The 20,758-nt window shown below is 48.0% G+C and overlaps 1 protein-coding gene across 1 annotated transcript in view; it reads right to left on the bottom strand.

Moving 5' to 3' along the window:
- The window catches only part of PPIL2 (peptidylprolyl isomerase like 2), a 157,034-nt gene that overhangs the window by 82,165 nt on the left and 54,111 nt on the right, over nucleotides 1-20,758 (bottom strand). The window contains exon 4 of the mRNA XM_063964777.1: nucleotides 6,967-7,029. Within this exon, the coding sequence (XP_063820847.1) occupies nucleotides 6,967-7,029 (63 nt within the window). The remainder of the gene's footprint in view (nucleotides 1-6,966; nucleotides 7,030-20,758) is intronic.

The following is a 20,758-nucleotide window of genomic DNA, read 5'->3' as shown; positions in this document are numbered from 1 at the left end:
CAGTCGTCCACTCCCGGAATGAACACTGCTGACAGTGCTATCACATGATTTTCCGCCTAGCGAAAAATCCTTGCAGCTTTGCCACTGCCCTCCTGCTTCTTGTGCCGCCCTTTCTGTTTACGTGGGCGACTGCCGTGATGTTATCCCACTGGATCAATACCGGCTGACCTTGAAGCAGAGGTCTTGCTAAGCTTAGAGCATTATAAATTTGCTCTTAGCTCCAGTATATTTATGTGGAGAGAATTCTCCAGACTTGATCACACTCCTTGTGTGACTGCTCCCCAGCCTCTCAGGCTGGCCTCCGTGGTCACGAGTATCCAATCCTGAATGCCGAATCTGCGGCCCTCTAGAAGATGAGCACTCTGTAATCACCACAGGAGAGACACCCTTGTCCTTGGATATAGGGTTATCCGCTGATGCATCTGAAGATGCGATCCGGACCATTTGTCCAGCAGATCCCACTGAAGAGTTCTTGCGTGAAATCTGCCGAATGGAAGCGCTTCGTAATAAGCCACCATTTTTACCAGGACTCTTGTGCAATGATGCACTGACACTTTTCCTGGTTTTAGGAGGATCCCGATTAGCTCGGATAACTCCCTGGCTTTCTCCTCTGGGAGAAACACCTTTTCCTGGACTGTGTCCAGAATCATCCCTAGGACCAGCAGACGTGTCGTCGGAACAACTGCGGTTTTGGAATATTTAGAATCCACCGTGCTGTCGTAGAACTACTTGAGATAGTGCTACTCCGACCTCCAACTGTTCTCTGGACCTTGTTCTTATCAGGAGGTCGTCCATTTTCTTTGAAGACGAATCCTCCTTTCGGTCATTACCTTGGTAAGGACCCGGGGTGCCTTGGACAATCCAACGGCATCGTCTTGAAACTGATAGTGACAGTTCTGTACCACGAACCTGAGGTACCCTTGGTGAGAAAAGGCAAATTTTGGGACATGGAGGTAAGCATCCCTGATGTCCCGGGACACCATATAGTCCCCTTGTTCTTTGCTATCACTGCTCTGAGTGACTCCATCTGGATTTGAACCCTTGTAAGTGTTCAAATTTTTCAGATTTAGAATAGGTCTCACCTAGCCTTCAGTACCACCATATAGTGTGGAGTAATACCCCTTTCCTTGTTGTCGGAGGGGTAATTTTATTATCACCTGCTGGGAATACAGCTTGTGAATTGTTTTCAATACTGCCTCCCTGTCGGAGGGAGACATTGGTACAGCAGACTACAGGAACCTGCGAGGGGGGAAACCTCTCGACATTCCAATCTGTACCCCTTGGATACTACTTGTAGGATCCAGGGGTCCTGTACGGTCCCAGCGTCATGCTGAGAACTTGGTAGAAGCGGTGGAGGGCTTCTGTTCCTGGGAATGGGCTGCCTGCTGCAGTCTTCTTCCCTTTCCTCTATCCCTGGGCAGATATGACTCTTATGGGGACGAAAGGACTGAGGCTGAAAAGACGGTGTCTTTTTCTGCAGAGATGTGACTTAGGGTAAAAAACGGTGGATTTTCCAGCAGTTGCCCTGGCCACCAGGTCCCATGGACCGACCCCAAATAACTCCTCCCCTTTATACGGCAATACATCTTTGTGCCGTTTGGAATCTGCATCACCTGACCACTGTCGTGTCCATAAACATCTTCTTGCAGATATGGACATCGCATTTACTCTTGATGCCAGAGTGCAAATATCCCTCTGCGCATCTCGCATATATAGAAATGCATCCTTTAAATGCTCTATAGTCAATAAAATACTGTCCCTGTCAAAGGTATCAATATTTTTAGTCAGGGAATCCGACCAAGCCACCTCAGCTCTGCACATCCAGGCTGAGGCGATCGCTGGTCGCAGTAGAACACCAGCATGTGTGTGTATACTTTTTAGGATATTTTTCAGCCTCCTATCAGCTGGCTCCTTAAGTACGGCCCTATCCGTAGATGGTACCGCCACTTGTTCTGATAAGCGTGTGAGCGCCTTATCCACCCTGAGGGGTGTTTCCCACCGCGCCTTAACTTCTGGCGGGAAAGGGTATACCGCCAATAATTTTCTATCGGGGGAAACCCACGTCACACACTTCATTTAATTTATCTGATTCAGGAAAAACTACAGGTAGTTTTTTCACCTCACACATAATACCCTTTTTTGTGGTACTTGGAGTATCAGAAATATGTAACACCTCCTTCATTGCCCTTAACGTGTGGCCCTAAAAGAAAATACGTTTGTTTCTTCACCGTCGACACTGAAATCAGTGTCCGTGTCTGGGTCTGTGTCGACCGACTGAGGTAAAAGGGCATTTTACAGCCCCTGACGGTGTTTGAGACGCCTGGACAGATACTAATTTGTTCGCCGGCCCTCTCATGTCGTCAACCGGCTTGCAGCGTGTTGACATTGTCACGTAATTTCCATAAATAAGCCATCCATTCCGGTGTTGACTCCCTAGAGAGTGACATCACCATTTCAGGCAATTTGCTCTGCCTCCTCACCAATATTTTCCTCATACATGTCGACACACACGTACCGACATACAGCACACACATAGGGAATGCTCTGATAGAGGACAGGACCCACTAGCCCTTTGGGGAGACAGAGGGAGAGTTTGCCAGCACACACCAAAACGCTATAATTATCCAGGGACAACCTTTATATAAGTGTTCCTCCCTTATAGCATTTTAATGTATATACATATCGCCAAATCAGTGCCCCCCCTCTCTGTTTTAACCCTGTTTCTGTAGTGCAGTGCAGGGGAGAGCATGGGAGCCTTCCCACCAGCCTTTCTGTGAGGGAAAATGGCGCTGTGTGCTGAGGAGAATAGGCCCCGCCCCCTTTTTGGCGGGCTTCTTCTCCGGAGTTTTAGATATCTGGCAGGGGTTAAATACATCCATATAGCCTCAAGGGCTATATGTGATGTATTTTTCGCCATACAGGTATTATACATTGCTGCCCAGGGCGCCCCCCCCCAGCGCCCTGCACCCTCCGTGACCGCTGTGTGAAGTGTGCTGACAACAATGGCGCACAGCTGCAGTGCTGTGCGCTACCTGATGAAGACTGAGAGTCTTCTGCCGCCTGGTTCCGGACCTCTTCATCTTCAGCGTCTGCAAGGGGGGTCGGCGGCGCGGCTCCGGGACGAACCCCAGGGCGAGCCCTGTGTTCCGACTCCCTCTGGAGCTATGTCCAGTAGCCTAAGAATCCAATCCATCCTGCACGCAGGTGAGTTGAAAATCTCTCCCCTAAGTCCCTCGATGCAGTGAGCCTGTTGCCAGCAGGACTCACTGAAAATAAAGAACCTAAAAACTTTTTCTAAGTAACTCTTTAAGAGAGCCACCTAGATTGCACCCTTCTCGGCCGGGCACAAAAACCTAACTGAGGCTTGGAGGAGGGTCATAGGGGGAGGAGCCAGTACACACCATGTGATCCTAAAAGCTTGCTTTTGTGCCCTGTCTCCTGCCTCCTGCGGAGCCGCTATTCCCCATGGTCCTGACGGAGTCCCCAGCATCCACTAGGACGTTAGAGAAATTTAAAATGGGTCTCACCGAACCGCCCGGTTTCGGTACCACAAACATTGTGGAATAGTAACCCCTTCCTTGTTGAAGTAGGGGCACCTTTACTATCACTTGTTGTGAATACAGCTTTTGAATTGCCTGTAACACTGCCTCCCTGCCTGAGGGAGTGGTTGGCAAGGCAGATTTGAGGAAACGGCGGGGGGGAGACGTCTCGAATTCCAGTTTGTACCCCTGAGATACTACTTGAAGGATCCAGGGATCCACCCGTGAGCGAGCCCACTGATTACTGAAATTTTTGAGACGGGCCCCCACCGTACCTGGCTCCGCCTGTGGAGCCCCAGCGTCATGCTGTGGACTTAGAGGAAGCGGGGGAGGACTTTTGCTCCTGGGAACTGGCTGTATGCTGCAGCTTTTTCCCTCTACCCGCTTGCCCCTATTGGGCCGAAAGGACTGTACCTAATAATACGGTGCTTTCTTTGGTTGTGAGGGAACATGGGGTAAAAATGTAGACTTCCCAGCTGTTGCTGTGGAAACGAGGTCCGAGAGACCATCCCCGAACAATTCCTCACCCTTATAAGGCAGAACTTCCATGTGTCGTTTGGAATCTGCATCACCTGTCCACTGCCGAGTCCATAACCCTCTCCTGGCAGAAATGGACATTGCACTAATTTTGGATGCCAGCCGGCAAATATCCCTCTGTGCATCCCTCATGTATAAAAGTGCGTCTTTTATATGCTCTACGTTTAGCAAAATAGTGTCCCTGTCTAGGGTATCTATATTTTCTGACAGGGAATCTGACCACGCAGCAGCAGCGCTGCACATCCAGGCTGAAGCTATAGCCGGTCTCAGTATCACACCTGTGTGTGTGTATATATAGATTTCAGGATAGCCTCCTGCTTTCTATCAGCAGATTCCTTCAGGGCGGCCGTATCCGGAGACGGTAGTGCCACCTTCTTTGACAAGCGTGTGAGCGCTTTATCCACCCTAGGGGATGTTTCCCAACGTGACCTATCCTCTGGCGGGAAAGGGTACGCCATTAGTAACCTCTTAGAAATTACCATCTTTTTATCAGGGGAAGCCCACGCTTCTTCACACACTTCATTTAACTCTTCAGATGGAGGAAAAGCTACTGGTAGTTTTTTCTCTCCAAACATTATACCCTTTTTTGTGGTACCGGGGGTAACATCAGAAATGTGCAACACATTTTTCATTGCCTCAATCATGTAACGTGTGGCCCTACTGGAAGTTACATTAGTCTCTTCGTCGTCGACACTGGAGTCAGTATCCGTGTCGACATCTGTGTCAGCCATCTGAGGTAGCGGGCGTTTTAGAGCCCCTGATGGTTTTTGAGACGCCTGGGCAGGCACAGGCTGAGAAGCCGGCTGTCCCACATTAGGTATGTCGTCAAACCTTTTATGTAAGGAGTCGACACTATCACGTAATTCCTTCCACAGCACCATCCACTCAAGTGTCGACCCCACAGGGTGTGACATCACATTTACAGGCATCTGCTCCGCCTCCACATAAGCCTCCTCATCAAACATGTCGACACAGCCGTACCGACACACCGCAAACACACAGGGAATGCTCTGACAGAGGACAGGACCCCACAAAGCCCTTTGGGGAGACAGAGAGAGAGTATGCCAGCACACACCAGAGCGCTATATAACACTGGGATCCCACTATCAATGAGTGATTTCCCTATAGCTGCTTTTTTATATATATTACATATATATATATCTATACTGCGCCTAAATTTAGTGCCCCCCCTCTCTTTTTTACCCTTCTGTAGTTTTCTCAGACTGCAGGGGAGAGCCAGGGAGCTTCCTTCCAGCGGAACTGTGAGGGAAAAATGGCGCCAGTGTGCTGAGGGAGAAGGCCCCGCCCCCTTTTCGGCGGACTTTCTCCCGCTTTTTCTGTAATACTGGCAGGGGTAATTTTACATCTATATAGCCTCTGGGACTATATATGATGTATATTTTGCCAGCCAAGGTGTTATTTATTGCCCTCAGGGCGCCCCCCCCCCAGCGCCCTGCACCCATCAGTGACCGAAGTGTGAGGTGTACATGAGGAGCAATGACGCACAGCTGCAGTGCTGTGCGCTACCTTGGTGAAGACCGAAGTCTTCTGCCGCCGATTTTCCGGACCTTCTTCGTGCTTCTGGCTCTGTAAGGGGGACGGCGGCGCGGCTCCGGGAACGAACACCCTCTGGAGCTAATTGTGTCCAGTAGCCTAAGAAGCCCAAACTACCACCTGTTTGGTAGGTTCGCTTCTTCTCCCCTTAGTCCCTCACTGCAGTGAGTCTGTTGCCAGCAGATCTCAATGAAAATAAAAAACCTAAATATACTTTCTTTCTAGGTGCTCAGGAGAGCCCCTAGTGTGCATCCAGCTCAGCCGGGCACAAGAATCTAACTGAGGTCTGGAGGAGGGTCTTAGTGGGAGGAGCCAGTGCACACCAGTAGTCTAAAAGCTTTCTTTATAGTTGTGCCCAGTCTCCCGCGGAGCCGCTAATCCCCATGGTCCTTACGGAGTCCCCAGCATCCACTTAGGACGTTAGAGAAATTAAGAGTGTTAAGCACGGGACTTTATCTTCACTTTCTGTAGAATCACCCAAAATTATATAAGCAAATCTATATTTTCGCTTACATATTTATTTTTCACCTAAATTAGTACTTATACCTATAAATATCTATGTATATGTACGTCTGTTCCTCATCTTTTCTAAGTGCAATCAAAATCAAGGTAAAATTAAAAATTTTCAATACAACAAAAAGTGTGCCTCAGAAAAGACGAACTGTATAGTCGCTTCTGTCTTTTTGCCCTTGCAAAATCCTACTTCCTACATAGTTTAAATTAACTATCGTCTGGGAGCACCACCAACCCAGTGCTAACAATATTTGCTAACAATATTTGTATTCCCATTTGCTAACAATATTTGTATTCCCATAGCCTACTATATTTGTCTAATCAATAAAAAAACATATCTAGTGCAAATTTACATTGTTCTTGCATCAAAGTTATGCCCTGCTTCCAGTGGGAGCCCAACACTAAGGACAGGATGGCACACTGTATTCAGCTAACGCTGTTTATTATCAACCAGACTGTACCATCTATTCCACTCTGGTGCCAGGCCCAGCCATATCTTCCATCATTCTCAAGCTGTGTGTTTGCTTCTTGCTAAGACTTACATATATGCCTCCCGATGTTCGGGTGCATGCTGTGGAACTGGGTCAAACTTATCAATCTGGTTTATTAAGCAGTCCTGGGTCCAGTTGTCTCAGTACTCCAGGAGGCTCACCAGCCTGCCCCACATTCTGCCTGTCACCAATACTACTATCTGCATGAGGAGAAGCTTCATCAAGCTGCTCAGCTTCATCCCATCTTCTAACACAGAAGCCAGTCCTAGGGTACATGGTAAAGGTCAATTAAACCCACATGTGCTGCAAGATTAGTGAAAGTACATACTTACAGTAGATCAAACACTATACCATCAGGAGTGCAAACAGGATATTCAAAGGGCTGTAAGGACAAGCTGAAAAGCAAAAATGCAATTAATTATATTTTACTTATAAGATGCCACAAGTGTTCCATAGGACCATACAAAGGGCATAGAACATACAAACAAATAGCACAAGTACAAACCATTGCAATTAATTCTACAACTGTATATAAATACATAATTACAATAATAAGATTTTAAACCTACCGGTAAATCTTTTTCTCGTAGTCCGTAGAGGATGCTGGGGACTCCGTAAGGACCATGGGGAATAGACGGGCTCCACAGGAGACATAGGCACTAAAAAGAACTTTAGGTATGAGTGTGCACTGGCTCCTCCCTCTATGCCCCTCCTCCAGACCTCAGTTAGAGAAACTGTGCCCAGAGGAGACGGACAGTACGAGGAAAGGATTTTGTAAATCCAAGGGCAAGATTCATACCAGCCACACCATTCACACCGTAATACATGGGAGATACGAACCAGTCAACAGTATGAAACAAAACCAGTATCAGTCCAAAACTGATCCAACTGTAAAACATAACCCTTATGTAAGCAACAACTATATACAAGTCTTGCAGGATGTTGTCCGCACTGGGACGGGCGCCCAGCATCCTCTACGGACTACGAGAAAAAGATTTACCGGTAGGTTTAAAATCTTGTTTTCTCTTACGTCCTAGAGGATGCTGGGGACTCCGTAAGGACCATGGGGATTATACCAAAGCTCCCAAACGGGCAGGAGAGTGCGGACGACTCTGCAGCACCGAATGAGCAAACGCTAGGTCCTCATCAGCCAGGGTATCAAACTTGTAGAATTTTGCTAAAGTGTTTGAACCCAACCAAGTTGCTGCTCGGCAAAGTTGTAATGCCGAGACGCCCCGGGTAGCCGCCCAAGAAAAGCCCACCTTCCTAGTGGAATGGGCCTTAACCGAATTCGGTAACGGCAATCCAGCCGTAGAATAAGCCTGCTGAATCGTGTTACAGATCCAGCGAGCAATAGTCTGCTTAGACGCAGGAGCGCCAACCTTGTTGGCTGCATACAGGATAAACAGAGCCTCTGTTTTCCTAACCCGAGCCGTTCTGGCCACATAAATTTTCAATGCCCTGACCACATCCAGGGACTCTGAATCCTCCACTTCCCTTGTAGCCACAGGCACCACAATAGGTTGGTTCATATGAAAAGAAGAAACCACCTTAGGCAAAAATTGAGGACGAGTCCGCAACGCAGCTCTATCCACATGGAAAATCAGATAAGGGCTTTTGTAAGACAAAGCCGCCAACTCAGACACTCGCCGCGCCGAAGCCAAGGCCAATAACATGACCACTTTCCAAGTGAGATACTTCAACTCAACTGTTTGACGTGGTTCAAACCAGTGAGACTTAAGAAACCGTAACACCACGTTAAGGTCCCATGGTGCCACCGGAGGCACAAAAGGAGGCTGGATATGCAGCACCCCCATCACGAAAGTCTGGACTTCCGGAAGAGAAGCCAATTCTTTTTGAAAGAAAGTGGATAGGGCCGAAATCTGAACCTTAATGGAGCCTAACTTTAGGCCCAAATTCACTCCAGTTTGCTGGAAGTGGAGAAAACGGCCCAGATGGAATTCTTCTGGAGGAGCAGTCTTGGCTTCACACCAAGACACATACTTCCTCCAGGTACGGTGATAATGTTTCGATGTCACCTCCTTCCTAGCCTTAATCAGAGTAGGAATGACCTCATCTGGAATGCCCTTCTCCACTAGGATCCTGCGTTCAACCGCCATGCCATCAAACGCAGTCGCGGTAAGTCCTGGAACAAACAGGGACCTTGTTGTAACCGGTCTTCCCTGAGAGGAAGAGGCCACGGATCTTCTGTGAGCATTTCCTGCAGATCCGGATACCAGGCCCTTAGAGGCTAATCTGGAACAATGAGAATTGCCTGAACCCCTCTTCGTCTTATGATTCTCAGTATTTTTGAGATGAGAGGAAGAGGAGGGAACACATAGACCGACTGAAACACCCACGGTGTCACCAGTGCGTCCACTGCAACCGCCTGAGGGTCCTTTGACCTGGCACAATATCTCGGAAGTTTCTTGTTGAGACGTGAAGCCATCATGTCTATTTGAGGCAGTCCCCACTGACTTGCAATCTCTGCAAAGACTTCCTGATGAAATCTCCACTCTCCTGGATGCAGATCGTGTCTGAAGTTCCTGGGCCTTTTCTTTTGGAATAAAAACCCTCTTTTGTTCCGTGTCCAGAATCATGCCTAGGAAAGGCAATCGGGTCGTTGGAACTAACTGTGACTTTGGTAGGTTTAGGATCCAACCGTGTTGTTGCAACACCCTCAGGGAGAGTGATACGCTGTCCATCAATCATTCTCTCGATCTCGCTTTTATCAGGAGATCGTCCAAGTATGGGATAATTGTGACACCCTGCTTGCGCAGGAGCACCATCATCTCTGCCATTAATTTGGTAAAAATCCTCGGGGCCGTGGAAAGCCCAAACGGAAACGTCTGAAATTGGTAATGACAATCCTGCACCACAAATCTCAGGAACGCCTGATGAGGTTGATAAATGGGGACATGAAGGTATGCATCCTTTATGTCCAGGGACACCATATAATCTCCCCCCTCCAGACTTGCGATGACCGCTCTGAGCGATTCCATCTTGAACTTGAACCTCTTCAAGTATAGGTTTAAGGATTTTAAATTCAGAATGGGTCTGACCGAACCGTCCGGTTTCGGGACCACAAACAGGGTTGAGTAATAGCCCATCCCCTGCTGAAGCGGGAGAACTTTGACCACCACTTGTTGAAGGCACAACTTCTGAATTGCTGCCAGAACTACCTCCCTCTCTGGGGAAGAAGTCGGAAGTGACGAATTGAAAAACCGGCGAGGAGGCACCTCTTCGAATTCCAGCTTGTACCCCTGGGAAACAATGTCTATTGCCCAGGGATCCACCTGAGAGTGAACCCAGACCTGGCTGAACAGACGAAGACGTGCCCCCACAGGAGCGGACTCCTCCCGCGGAGCCCCAGCGTCATGCGGTGGATTTAGTAGAAGCTGGGGAGGACCTTTGTTCCTGGGAACTGGCTGTAGTTGGCAGCTTTTTCCCCTTGCCCTTACCTCTGGCAAGAAAGAAAGATCCCCGAGCTCTCTTGGATTTATGCGACCGAAAGGACTGCATCTGATAATGTGGCGCTTTCTTAGGCTGTGAGGAAACATAAGGTAAAAAAGTTGGATTTACCTGCAGTAACCGTGGAAACCAGGTCTGCGAGACCTTCTCCAAACAATTCCTCACCCTTGTAAGGTAAAACCTCCATATGCCGTTTTGAATCGGCATCATCCGTCCACTGTCGGGTCCACAGTGCTCGCCTGGCAGAAATCGCCATAGCATTCGCTCTGGACCCCAGTATGCCTACATCCCTCTGAGCCTCTCTCATATAAAGGACCGCATCCTTAATATGGCCCAGGGTCCATAAAATAGTTTCCTTATCCATTGTATCCATATCAGTAGATAAGGTATCGGTCCACGCTATAACAGCGCTACAAACCCAGGCCGACGCTATTGCCGGTCTGAGTAAGGTACCGGTATGAGTGTAAATTGACTTCAAGGTAGTTTCCTGCTTGCGATCCGCAGGATCCCTGAGGGCAGCGGTATCCTGAGACGGCAGCGCCACCTTTTTGGAAAGGCACGTCAACGCCTTGTCCACCCTTGGGGAGGATTCCCATCGTATCCTGTCCTTGATCGGGAAAGGATACGCCATAAGAATCCTTTTGGGAATCTGCAGTTTCTTGTCTGGAGTTTCCCAAGCACTTTCAAATAACTCATTTAATTCAAAAGAAGGTGGAAAAGTAACCTCAGGCTTCTTTTCTTTAAACATGTGGATTTTTGGATTAGGCACCGCGGGGTCATCTATAATATGCAGCACATCCTTTATAGCAATAATCATATAATGAATACTCTTTTCCAATTTTGGCTGCAACCTCGCATCATCATAATCGATACTGGATCATGTATCAGAATCAGAATCTGTGTCGATATCAGTGTCAACTACCGGAGAAAGTGGGCGTTTTTGAGACCCCAAAGGCCCCTGTGACATAGGGAAAGGCAGGGTATGACCCTCTGTACTGTCCCTGGACTCTGCTTTGTCCAAACGTTTGTGCAATAAATTCACATTTGCATTTAAAATATTCCACATTTCCATCCAGTCATGTGTCAGCGTTGCCGACGGAGACACCACACTCGCGCTTCACCTCATCCCTAGGAGAGCCTTCCGCTTCAGACATGCCGACACGCACGTACTGACACACCACACACTCAGGGAATACTATCTGGAGACAGTTTCCCCACAAGGCCCTTTGGAGAAACAGAGAGAGTATGCCAGCACACACCCAGCGCCAATAACCCTGGACAAAAAAATTACCCAGATACAGCGCTATTTGTATATTCACTGCGCCAATTTATGTGCCCCCCCTTCTTTAAAACCCTCTGTCACCGGTGATCAGCAGGGGAGAGTCCGGGGAGACAGCTTCTCAGCGTGCGCTTGTGGAGAAAATGGCACTGGTGAGTGCTGAGGGAGAAGCCCCGACCCTCAGTGGCGGGCTTCGGTCCCGCTCTTTGAACAAACTGGCGGGGAACCAAAACACACAAATAAGTGTATATTTACTTACAGCCAGTCCTAGAGGAATACATTGCTTCCCAAGTTCTCGTCACATAAATCTTCAGAGCCCTCACGACATCCAAGGACTTTGAAGTAATTGAGGAGTCAGTAGCCACTGGCACCATAATAGGTTGGTTGATATGAAATGCCGACACAACCTTCGGAAGAAACTGCTGACGAGTCCGGAGCTCAGCTCTATCTTCATGGAAGATCAAGTAAGGGCTTTTACAGGATAAAGACCCCAGCTCGGAGACACGTCTAGCAGAAGCCAAGGCCAACAAAGTGACCACCTTCCATGTAAGAAATTTGAGCTCCACCTCATGTAGAGGATCAAACCAATCCGACTGGAGGAACTGCAACACCACATTAAGGTCCCATAGCGCCGTAGGCGGTACAAAGGGAGGTTGGATATGCAGAACACCCTTCAAAAAGGTCTGAACCTCAGGGAGGGCAGCCAATTGCTTCTGAAAGAAAATGGATAAGGCTGAAATCTGGACCTTCACAGATCCCAACCTCAGACCCATATCCACTCCTGCCTGCAAGTAGAGGAGGAAACGCCCCAGTCGAAAATTCCTCCGCAGGAAACTTCTTGGACTCGCACCAAGAAACAAATTTCTTCCAAATACGATGGTAATGTTTAGACATTACCCCTTTCCTAGCATGTATCAGGGTAGGAATAACCTTCTTCGGAATGCCCTTCTGAGCAAGAATCAGGCGCTCAACTTCCATGCAGTCAAACGTAGCTGCGGTAAGTCTTGATAGGCGAACGGCCCCTGCTGCAGCAGGTCCTCCCGAAGAGAAAGAGGCCTTGGCTCTTCTTGCAGTACATTCAGAAGGTCCGTGTACCAAGCCCTTCTTTGCCAGTCTGGGACAATGAGGATCGCTTGAACCCTTGTTCTCCTTATGAGCTTTAGGATTCTTAGGATGAGTGGGAGTGGTGGAAACAGGTATACTGACTGGAACACCCACAGAGACACCAGGGCATCCACTGCCACTGCCTATGGGACCCTCGACCAGGAACAATAAAGTTGAAGCTTCTTGTTGAGACGAGAGGCCATCATGTCTATTTGGGGTAAACCCCAAAGATCTGTTATTTCCTTGAACACCTCCGGATGGAATCCCCACTCTCCTGGATGGAGATCGTGTCTGCTGAGGAAGTCTGCTTCCCAGTTGTCTACTGCCGGAATGAAGATGGCTGACAGCGCCAACACATGCTTTTCTGTCCAGAGGAATATTCTTGTTACCTCTGACATTGCCGCTCTGCTCTTCGTTCCGCCCTGTCGGTTTATGTAAGGCACTGTTGTTACGTTGTCCGACTGCACTTGAATGGCCCAATTTCTCAGAAGAGGGGCCACCTGAAGAAGACCGTTGTAGACTGCTCTTACTTCCAGGATGTTGATGGGCAGTCCGGCTTCCAGGCTTGACCACCGTCCTTGGAAGGTTACTCCTTGAGTGACTGCTCCCCAGCCCCGGAGGCTCGCATCTGTTAGCAGGACCCAGTCCTGAATCCCGGACCTGCGGCCTTCCAAGAGGTGAGGCAATTGGAGCCACCAGAGGACAGAAATCCTTGCCCTTGGCGACAAACGAATTCTCTCATGCATGTGGAGGTGAGATAACAACCACTTGTCCAGGAGATCCAGTTGGAAAGGCCGAGCATGGAACCTCCCGTACTGGAGAGTCTCGTAGGAGGCTACCATCTTTCCCAATAGGCGAATGCATTGGTGAACAGACACCCAGGGTGGCTTCAAGACATCCTGGACCATGGATTGGATCACCAAGTCTTGTCCCGCGGAAGAAACACCCGCTGCACTTCCGTATCCCGGATCATTCCCAGAAATGACAATCTCTGGGTTGGTTCCAAATGTGACTATGGAAAATTCTGAATCCATCCGTGACTTTGAAGCAGTCGTGTTGTGAGAACAATGGACTGCAGCAGCTTCTCCTTGGACGATGCCTTTATCAGGAGATTGTCCAGATAAGAGATGATGTTCACACCCTGCTTGCGGAGTAGTATCATCATTTCCGCCATCACCCTTGGTAAACCCCATTGGTGCTGTGGAGAAGCCAAATGGCAGGGCCTGGAACGGAAAATGACAGTCCAGGAGTGCAAAGCGGAGATAAGCCTGATGCGGCAGCCAGATCGGAATGTGAAGGCACGCATCTTTGATATCCAGTGATACCAGGAATTCCCCCTCTTCCAGACCTGATATCACCGCCCTGAGAGACTCCATCTTGAACTTGAACTCCTTTACAAAGGAGTTCAATGATGTTAGGTTTAGAATGGGCCTGACCGAACCGTCCGGTTTCGGTACCACGAAAAGGTTCGAATAGTAACCTTTGGTCAGCATGTGAGGTGGCACCGGCACAATGACCTGTGCCTCCACCAGCTTCTGGACAGCGTCTTGAAGCACTGTGCTGTCCTCCAACAGAGTTGGTAAGCCCAACTTGAAAAAACGATGAGGAGGGAGACTTTGAAATTCCAGCCTGTATCCCTGAGACTCAATATCCACTACCCAGGGATCCAGGCCGGACAATACCCAACCATGACAGAACTGTCTTGAGTCTTGCTCCCACAGGTCCCACCTCCGGGCCGTGACATCCACCATCATGCGGAAGACTTTGGGGTACCTGAAGCAGGCTTCTGGTCCTGGGAACCTGCAGTGGCAGGTTTCTTGGACTTAACCTTACCTCCCCTAAAGAAGGTATTGTATGATCTGGCCATTCTAGGCTTGTTAGGCCGAAAAGGACTGCTGCGCAGCTGTGGAGAAAGATTTCTTCGGAGCAGGTGCTGCTGAGGGAAGAAACGGAGACTTACCCGATGTAGCAGTGGATGTCCATGAGTATAGAGCTTCCCCCAAAGAGAGCCTAACCTGTATAGGGTAGCGACTCCACACTTCTTCTGTATTCCGCGTCGGCCGACCACTGGCGGAGCCACAGTCCCCGACGAGCTGAAACAGACATGGAAGAAATTCACGCACCCATGGAAATTCACGCAGCCATGGAACCCAAGTCTTTCATGGATTCTACCATAAAACCTGCAGAGTCATGAATGTTGCGTAAATACAATGCAACGTCATCCCTATCCATTGTATCCCAATCCTCAATTAAGGTAGCCGACCACTTCACTATTGCCTTTGCAATCCATGCACTAGCAATAGTGGGACGTAATATGGCCCCTAAAGCAGTGTACATCCTTAAAGGCGGTAGATACCAGAACCGGTAAACCACCTTTTTTGAGAGTCTGGATACAGATGCGTCAACAATAGTCGGGTTTTCCCACTTTTCCTATCCTCCTCAGGGAAAAGAAAAGCCACCAGAATCCTCTTAGGGATCTGAAACTTCTTTTCAGGGTTTACCCATGCTTTTTCAAATATAGCATTCAGCTCTGTGGACGCAGGGAAGTTTAGCGAGGCTTTCTTATTTTCAGTGAAAAAAAGCCTCCTCAACCTGCTCAGGTGTGGTATCATATACCTTCAACACATCCCTGATAGCTTCTACCACCCCTGCAAGAGATGCGGACCCCCGCAACACATCCCCATCACCATCTGTAGTGTCAGAATCGGTATCAGTGTCGTCTTGTGTGACATGCACAAGCGCAAGTTTGTGGGGGTATATAGCGGGGTGTCCTGAGGTACCAGATACAGGCCATACTGCCATAGAGCTCTGTAATACCTGGGTTGCAGATTCAGTACTAGCAACCCTGTCAGAAATCTGAGAAAGCCACGTTTTGATAAAGGAAAACCACTCTGGTTCCCTTGCTGGTATCTGTGCTAAACCAGTGCTAACCTGATTACATGGAATGGGATCATCCTGGGAGGATAAGTCCTCTGTAGCATATGACACAGTGTCCCTGGCCATAGCTAAAGGTGACCACCAAACACTCCACACACACAGGTGGGGGTAGACAGTTCCCCTTCCCCCCCAAGAAAGGCAAAAGATAGAAAGAGATTGGAGCCAACCCACACACAGCGCTTTGTAGCAAGGAGAAACCCCTTGTCAGTGCTGACTGTGCTCCTTAATAGGACGCACAGTCTAATTTCAGCCTCCCTTCCCTTCTACAACCCCCTGGTACCATGTACAGTAAGCCGGAGTTGCTGTGGAGAGACCTGAATCTTCCTCTCAGCGCTTGCAGGCAGGAATATGGCACTGGAACGCTGCTGGGTCCGCTGAGGATAAGCTCCACCCCCTTAATGGCACTGTCTTCCCGCTCTTCAGATGATTATACTGGCTTGAGGAAAGTTGCTGGCTGAGATCTCTGGACCCCGACAGACTTGCTGACCAGTGGGGGGGGGGGGGGGGGGGGGGGTGTAAGCGCTGGCCCAGAGTGCCCCTCACAGCGCCGCGCCATGTGCCTCTGGTACCATCCCAGGAGCGCGGTTAATACCGCGCTCCCTCCCCATTACCGCCATCTTCACACCGGCCCCCCGCTTGCTAGGGGGGGGGGTCGGTGACTATCTCATCACTCTTCAGCTCTGTAAGGGGTCGGCGACATGCTGCTGGGGCGAGTTCCCCTGTAGCGGAGACTGATCAGACCCCTCTGGAGCTCAGTGTCCAGTCAGTGGCCCAGACCCCGCAGAGCGGACACTGCTACCCCCCTTAGTCCCTCGCTGCAGGCAGGCTGTTGCCAACAGCCTCCTGTAAAAAAACTCTATTAAAAATAATAAAACTAGAAGAACTCCTATGGAGCTCCCCTAGCTGTGACCGGCTCCTGCGGGCACATTTTCTAAACTGAGTCTGGTAGGAGGGGCAGAGGGAGGAGCCAGCCCACACTCAATCTCTTAAAGTGCCAATGGCTCCTGGTGGACCTGTCTATACCCCACGGTACTAATGTGGACCCCAGCATCCTCTAGGACGTAAGAGAAAATAGCTTTGGTTTGATTAGGATTTACAGTACATGAAACATATTTTACAATTTAACTACTTCTGTGTAAAAGGGAATACTGATATTAAAAAGCACCTAATTTAAAGTGTTGCAAACCAAATGTTATTGCACTGTCGTTCACAGAGCTGTACTTTTAAAATAAAAAGTGCACAATACACTACTTTAGAATTCATCAATTTGCACCGAACAATGCGATTAATCACGATAAAAAAAATTGTAATCGTTGCCCATCACTAAAACATTATACATAGTTACATGTATGCATTTTTGAAGGCAATTTACCTTTGCATATCTAGTTTACCCCACTAATGCAAACCAAAAGGTATAGGTCAGTAATCAGTGTACATCATAGATGTACATATTACAATAAAACTATATAAATTTACATAAACAAGATGGCTGGAATCTTCCAGGTGTCATATAGAACGCTTTTCACAATGTGATAAGAGCCAGTAATCCTAGCACAAGGTACACTTCCTGTTACTTGAAGACAAGCCTCACTTACTACCACTATAGGCATCTGGAGACCATTATTTACATGAGTGAAAGACCTGTGCTAACAATACATAGAATATTAGTAAAAGGACTGCTTTGTTACTTTAATATGACCATTCAAGTCTGAAACAGAACTAAACTTTACAGGTGTTCATACCATCAAACATTTTATTTGATTGGTTATATGCAGTACAGGAGACTGTAGAATTTAGGCTTTATTCCATCTACGTTGTTAAAGGGAAAAAAAAAAAAAAAAAAAGCATCCTTTATATACAAATATGTTTTTCTAAGAATTTCAAGACAAGGGCTGAACCTAATGATATCATGTCACATCACCAATAACATTAGATACTGCCCCTGCTGCTACATCACTCCAATCCCCCCCCCCACCACCACAATCACAGCTTGTATTGTTAAAGGGTTAATGACGTTCTCTGATGGACGTTCTCTGAATGCAGACAGAACAATTGCTCTTTCTGCATCCACAGCTGCTCTTTAAATTTAATTCATATAGCATAATCCTAAAGCCCAAAACAATGACTCCCTGATCCATAAACTCAATCCTGCATAGAAGCCAATAAACGTCTACATGTTGTAGTAAGCATATAGTTTTACTGGTGAGTGTTACTTACACCTTCCTTTCCCATATCACAGCAATATATATGCTATTAATGTTGTTTCAGTGTAAATTCACACCTATGAGTTTGATATGCTTTCTATGGCATACCAAATTGCTTGCACTTATGTGCAATTCAACGGAACATTTGGGGCCTAATTCAGCATGGAACGCTGCTCCGACAGCCTTCGCATGCTGAAGCCCTCTGCAGTGTGCACACGTGCAGACAGTAAAATGCAATGGCATCTCACATGTGCGAACGCCTCTGCCTGATTGATAGGCAGAGGCATTTGCGGGGCGAGAGGGGGCATAGTGGCGGTGTTTTAGTGGAGCGGTCCGGACAATGCAGGCGTGTCTAGACTGTTTCTGGGGTGTTCCGTGACGACTGCATGACGTGGCTGGAGTCCGCAATTGACTCCCCCCAGCTGATCCCTAGCACTTCCCCGCAGCGGAGACAGGCGCTAGAGGTCATACTTGACCTCTAGGTGTCTGTCAGGCAGCACAGCACTGTAGCTACCCGGAAGTGCCAGGAGCGTTCAGCGCTTGCGGAACCCGGAGAGTGATGTCCTGTCCTGCTGCAGAGCCTGCTATCCTGCCCAGCTTGCCCGAGATGCATCTCCCAGAGATGCCTCTGCACTTCCTGCGAATGTACACCAGTCTGAGTGGCTTGCTGCTGCTGCGCCTCCTCAGTGTTTATCAGAGGCTGAGCGAGGAGCTGGGGGAGACAGAAGTGGGCGGCGTGGCAGAAGAAGGCTGGGCGCAGGAGACGCCAGGGAGGTGGCGGCTAAGCTGGGACAATTTCTGGTGTCAGACAGTCTGGGAGTGTGGGTGAGTGCAGGGGCTGGGGGAGATCTGCTGTATACCATGCTGTCTTTTACAGTTATGTGTGCACCTTGTACAGTATGCCCCTCCTGGTAACTAGCATTACACCCCTGGCAACTAGACCCCTGACAGTGAACATGACATGCAGCTCATTACACCCATGGCAACAAGACCCATGACAACAAGCAAGACACGCAGAGCATTACACCCGTGGCAACAAGACCACGGGCAACGAGCATGACACCCCTGGCAAGAAGCATGGAACCCAGAGCATGGAACCCCTAGCAACGACCATTACCCTCCTGGCATCAAGCAGGACACCCAGAGCATGAAACCCCTGGCAACGAATATGAAACCCCTGGCAATGAGCATGAGACCCCTGACAACGAGCAGGTAATTTAAAATATTAGAAGTCTTACTGTGGGGCATAATGTGTAATGGGCATTACGGTGTGTGGCATAATGTATCACGGGCATTGTGGTGTATGGCATAATGTGTCAGGGGCATTATGGTGTGCGGAATAGGTGTGTAAGTGGCATTACTGTGTGGCATAATGTGTCACGGGCATTACGGTGTGTGGCATAATGTGTAAGGGGCATTACTATAAGTTGGAAAAACGACAAATAATGTAAGGGGCATGAATCAGGATTATTTTTTTCCTGTGGTGGCCAGTGTCTGGGCGTGCAGGTTCCAAAACTGGCGTATAAGGTAGTCTTTTCCGGCAATACCACGCCTCTTGCAGTGAGGCCACACAACCTTTTTGGAGCACACACGCCCTCGCGCTAATTCTTTGCTTTTAATATGGCAATGGGAGGGGCGCCAGAAACTTTGGCAGGACGGTGCAAAATGTATAGCTACGTCACTGCCCACGATTCGAGTACAGCATTTTTATTTTTTTTCAAAAACTTTAGTAGCTCCTTAGGAGGTTTAATTTTTCTCGAGTAGCTCACACACCAATTAAGGTTGGAGACCACTGCCCTATATCTTTATTAAACCCAGATATTAAGCTCCTTACTAAAATATAGCCTGACCGTATGAGAAGTCTGCTTGCCCAGATCAAACTGGTTTTATTTGGGGCAGACATACGGAGTTTAATGCTAGACGTGTACTGTCAGCAGTTTATACTTCTACAGCCCCCTCTATCAAATTTTATTCTCTCCCTAGATGCCGAGAAGGTCTTCGACATGGTCAAATGGGATCATTTATACAAAACCCTTCCAAACTTCGATTTTCCTGTGCCTTTAGCAATCTCATCTGGAAGTTTTATACTCTTTGGAGACTCAAATTTCCTATAATTGGGTCTTGTCTGCTCCCTTTGATATTCAAAGGAATGATGCCCCTTATCCCCTCTCCTGTTTGCGGTGGCCCTGGAGCTACTAGCAATTGCTCTACGATCCTAAATGGCATTTAAGGGAATTCGAATTAGCAAAAAAACGAACTCAAAATTATCCTTTTTGCCGACACGTTGCTGTTTGTCTCGGAATCTGCAGCTTTCCTCCCGAACATTCTTCACATCATTTCTAAAATTGAGACTAGGGCAGGCTATCGTATAAATATATCTAAATCTGAATTATTGCTCTAGGTGTCTCCTAAGAGATTCTATCCCAGACTAATCAGGCATCGTCTTGTCATTTGGTTCATAACCAAATTACTTATTTAGGAGTCCGGCTCCCGGCAGATATCTAAGTCTCTAAATTGTATGAGATTAATTACTTGTCAAAGACAGCTAAGATTGCCACTTTATTAGACAATTGGAAGTTACTACCACTATCCTTGCTGGGCAGAACAGCGGTCCTAAGGAGCATTGTCTGCCCAAGGTTATTTTATATAATGCAAATGTTGCCAATTTGTCTAACTAAACTGGATATCTCCCATCTATGCAAGATCATGACTAGATTTCTATGGTGGGGCAAGAAACCATATTTCGCTCTAGACAAACTCATGGCTCCAAGAGCAGATGGCACAATAGGAGTACCAGTACTCAGTGTTGTTACTTGGCTCTATTGTTTAGATGTGCTGCTGCTTGGCTGTATAACAGAAGCACCTTCACGGACCCTGCTCTTGAAGCAGAACTTTTTCACCCATTCTCTCGAGTGTACTCTTATTATTATCATCATCATCATCATCATCCTTTATTTATATGGCGCCACAAGGGATCCGCAGCGCCCATTACACAGTACATAATAAAATGAGCAAACCAGAAAACAGCACTTACAGTACAGGACAAAATAGGTCAGGTATAGAAAACCAGGGGTTAGGTGCCGTCAAATAGAGTATGCAGTATAAGATAGTGTAAGTAAGAAAAGGAAA

This window comes from Pseudophryne corroboree, chromosome 1, assembly GCF_028390025.1.
Source record: "Pseudophryne corroboree isolate aPseCor3 chromosome 1, aPseCor3.hap2, whole genome shotgun sequence".
Lineage (NCBI taxonomy): Eukaryota > Metazoa > Chordata > Amphibia > Anura > Myobatrachidae > Pseudophryne > Pseudophryne corroboree.
This window is presented reverse-complemented; position numbering and strand designations above follow the sequence as displayed.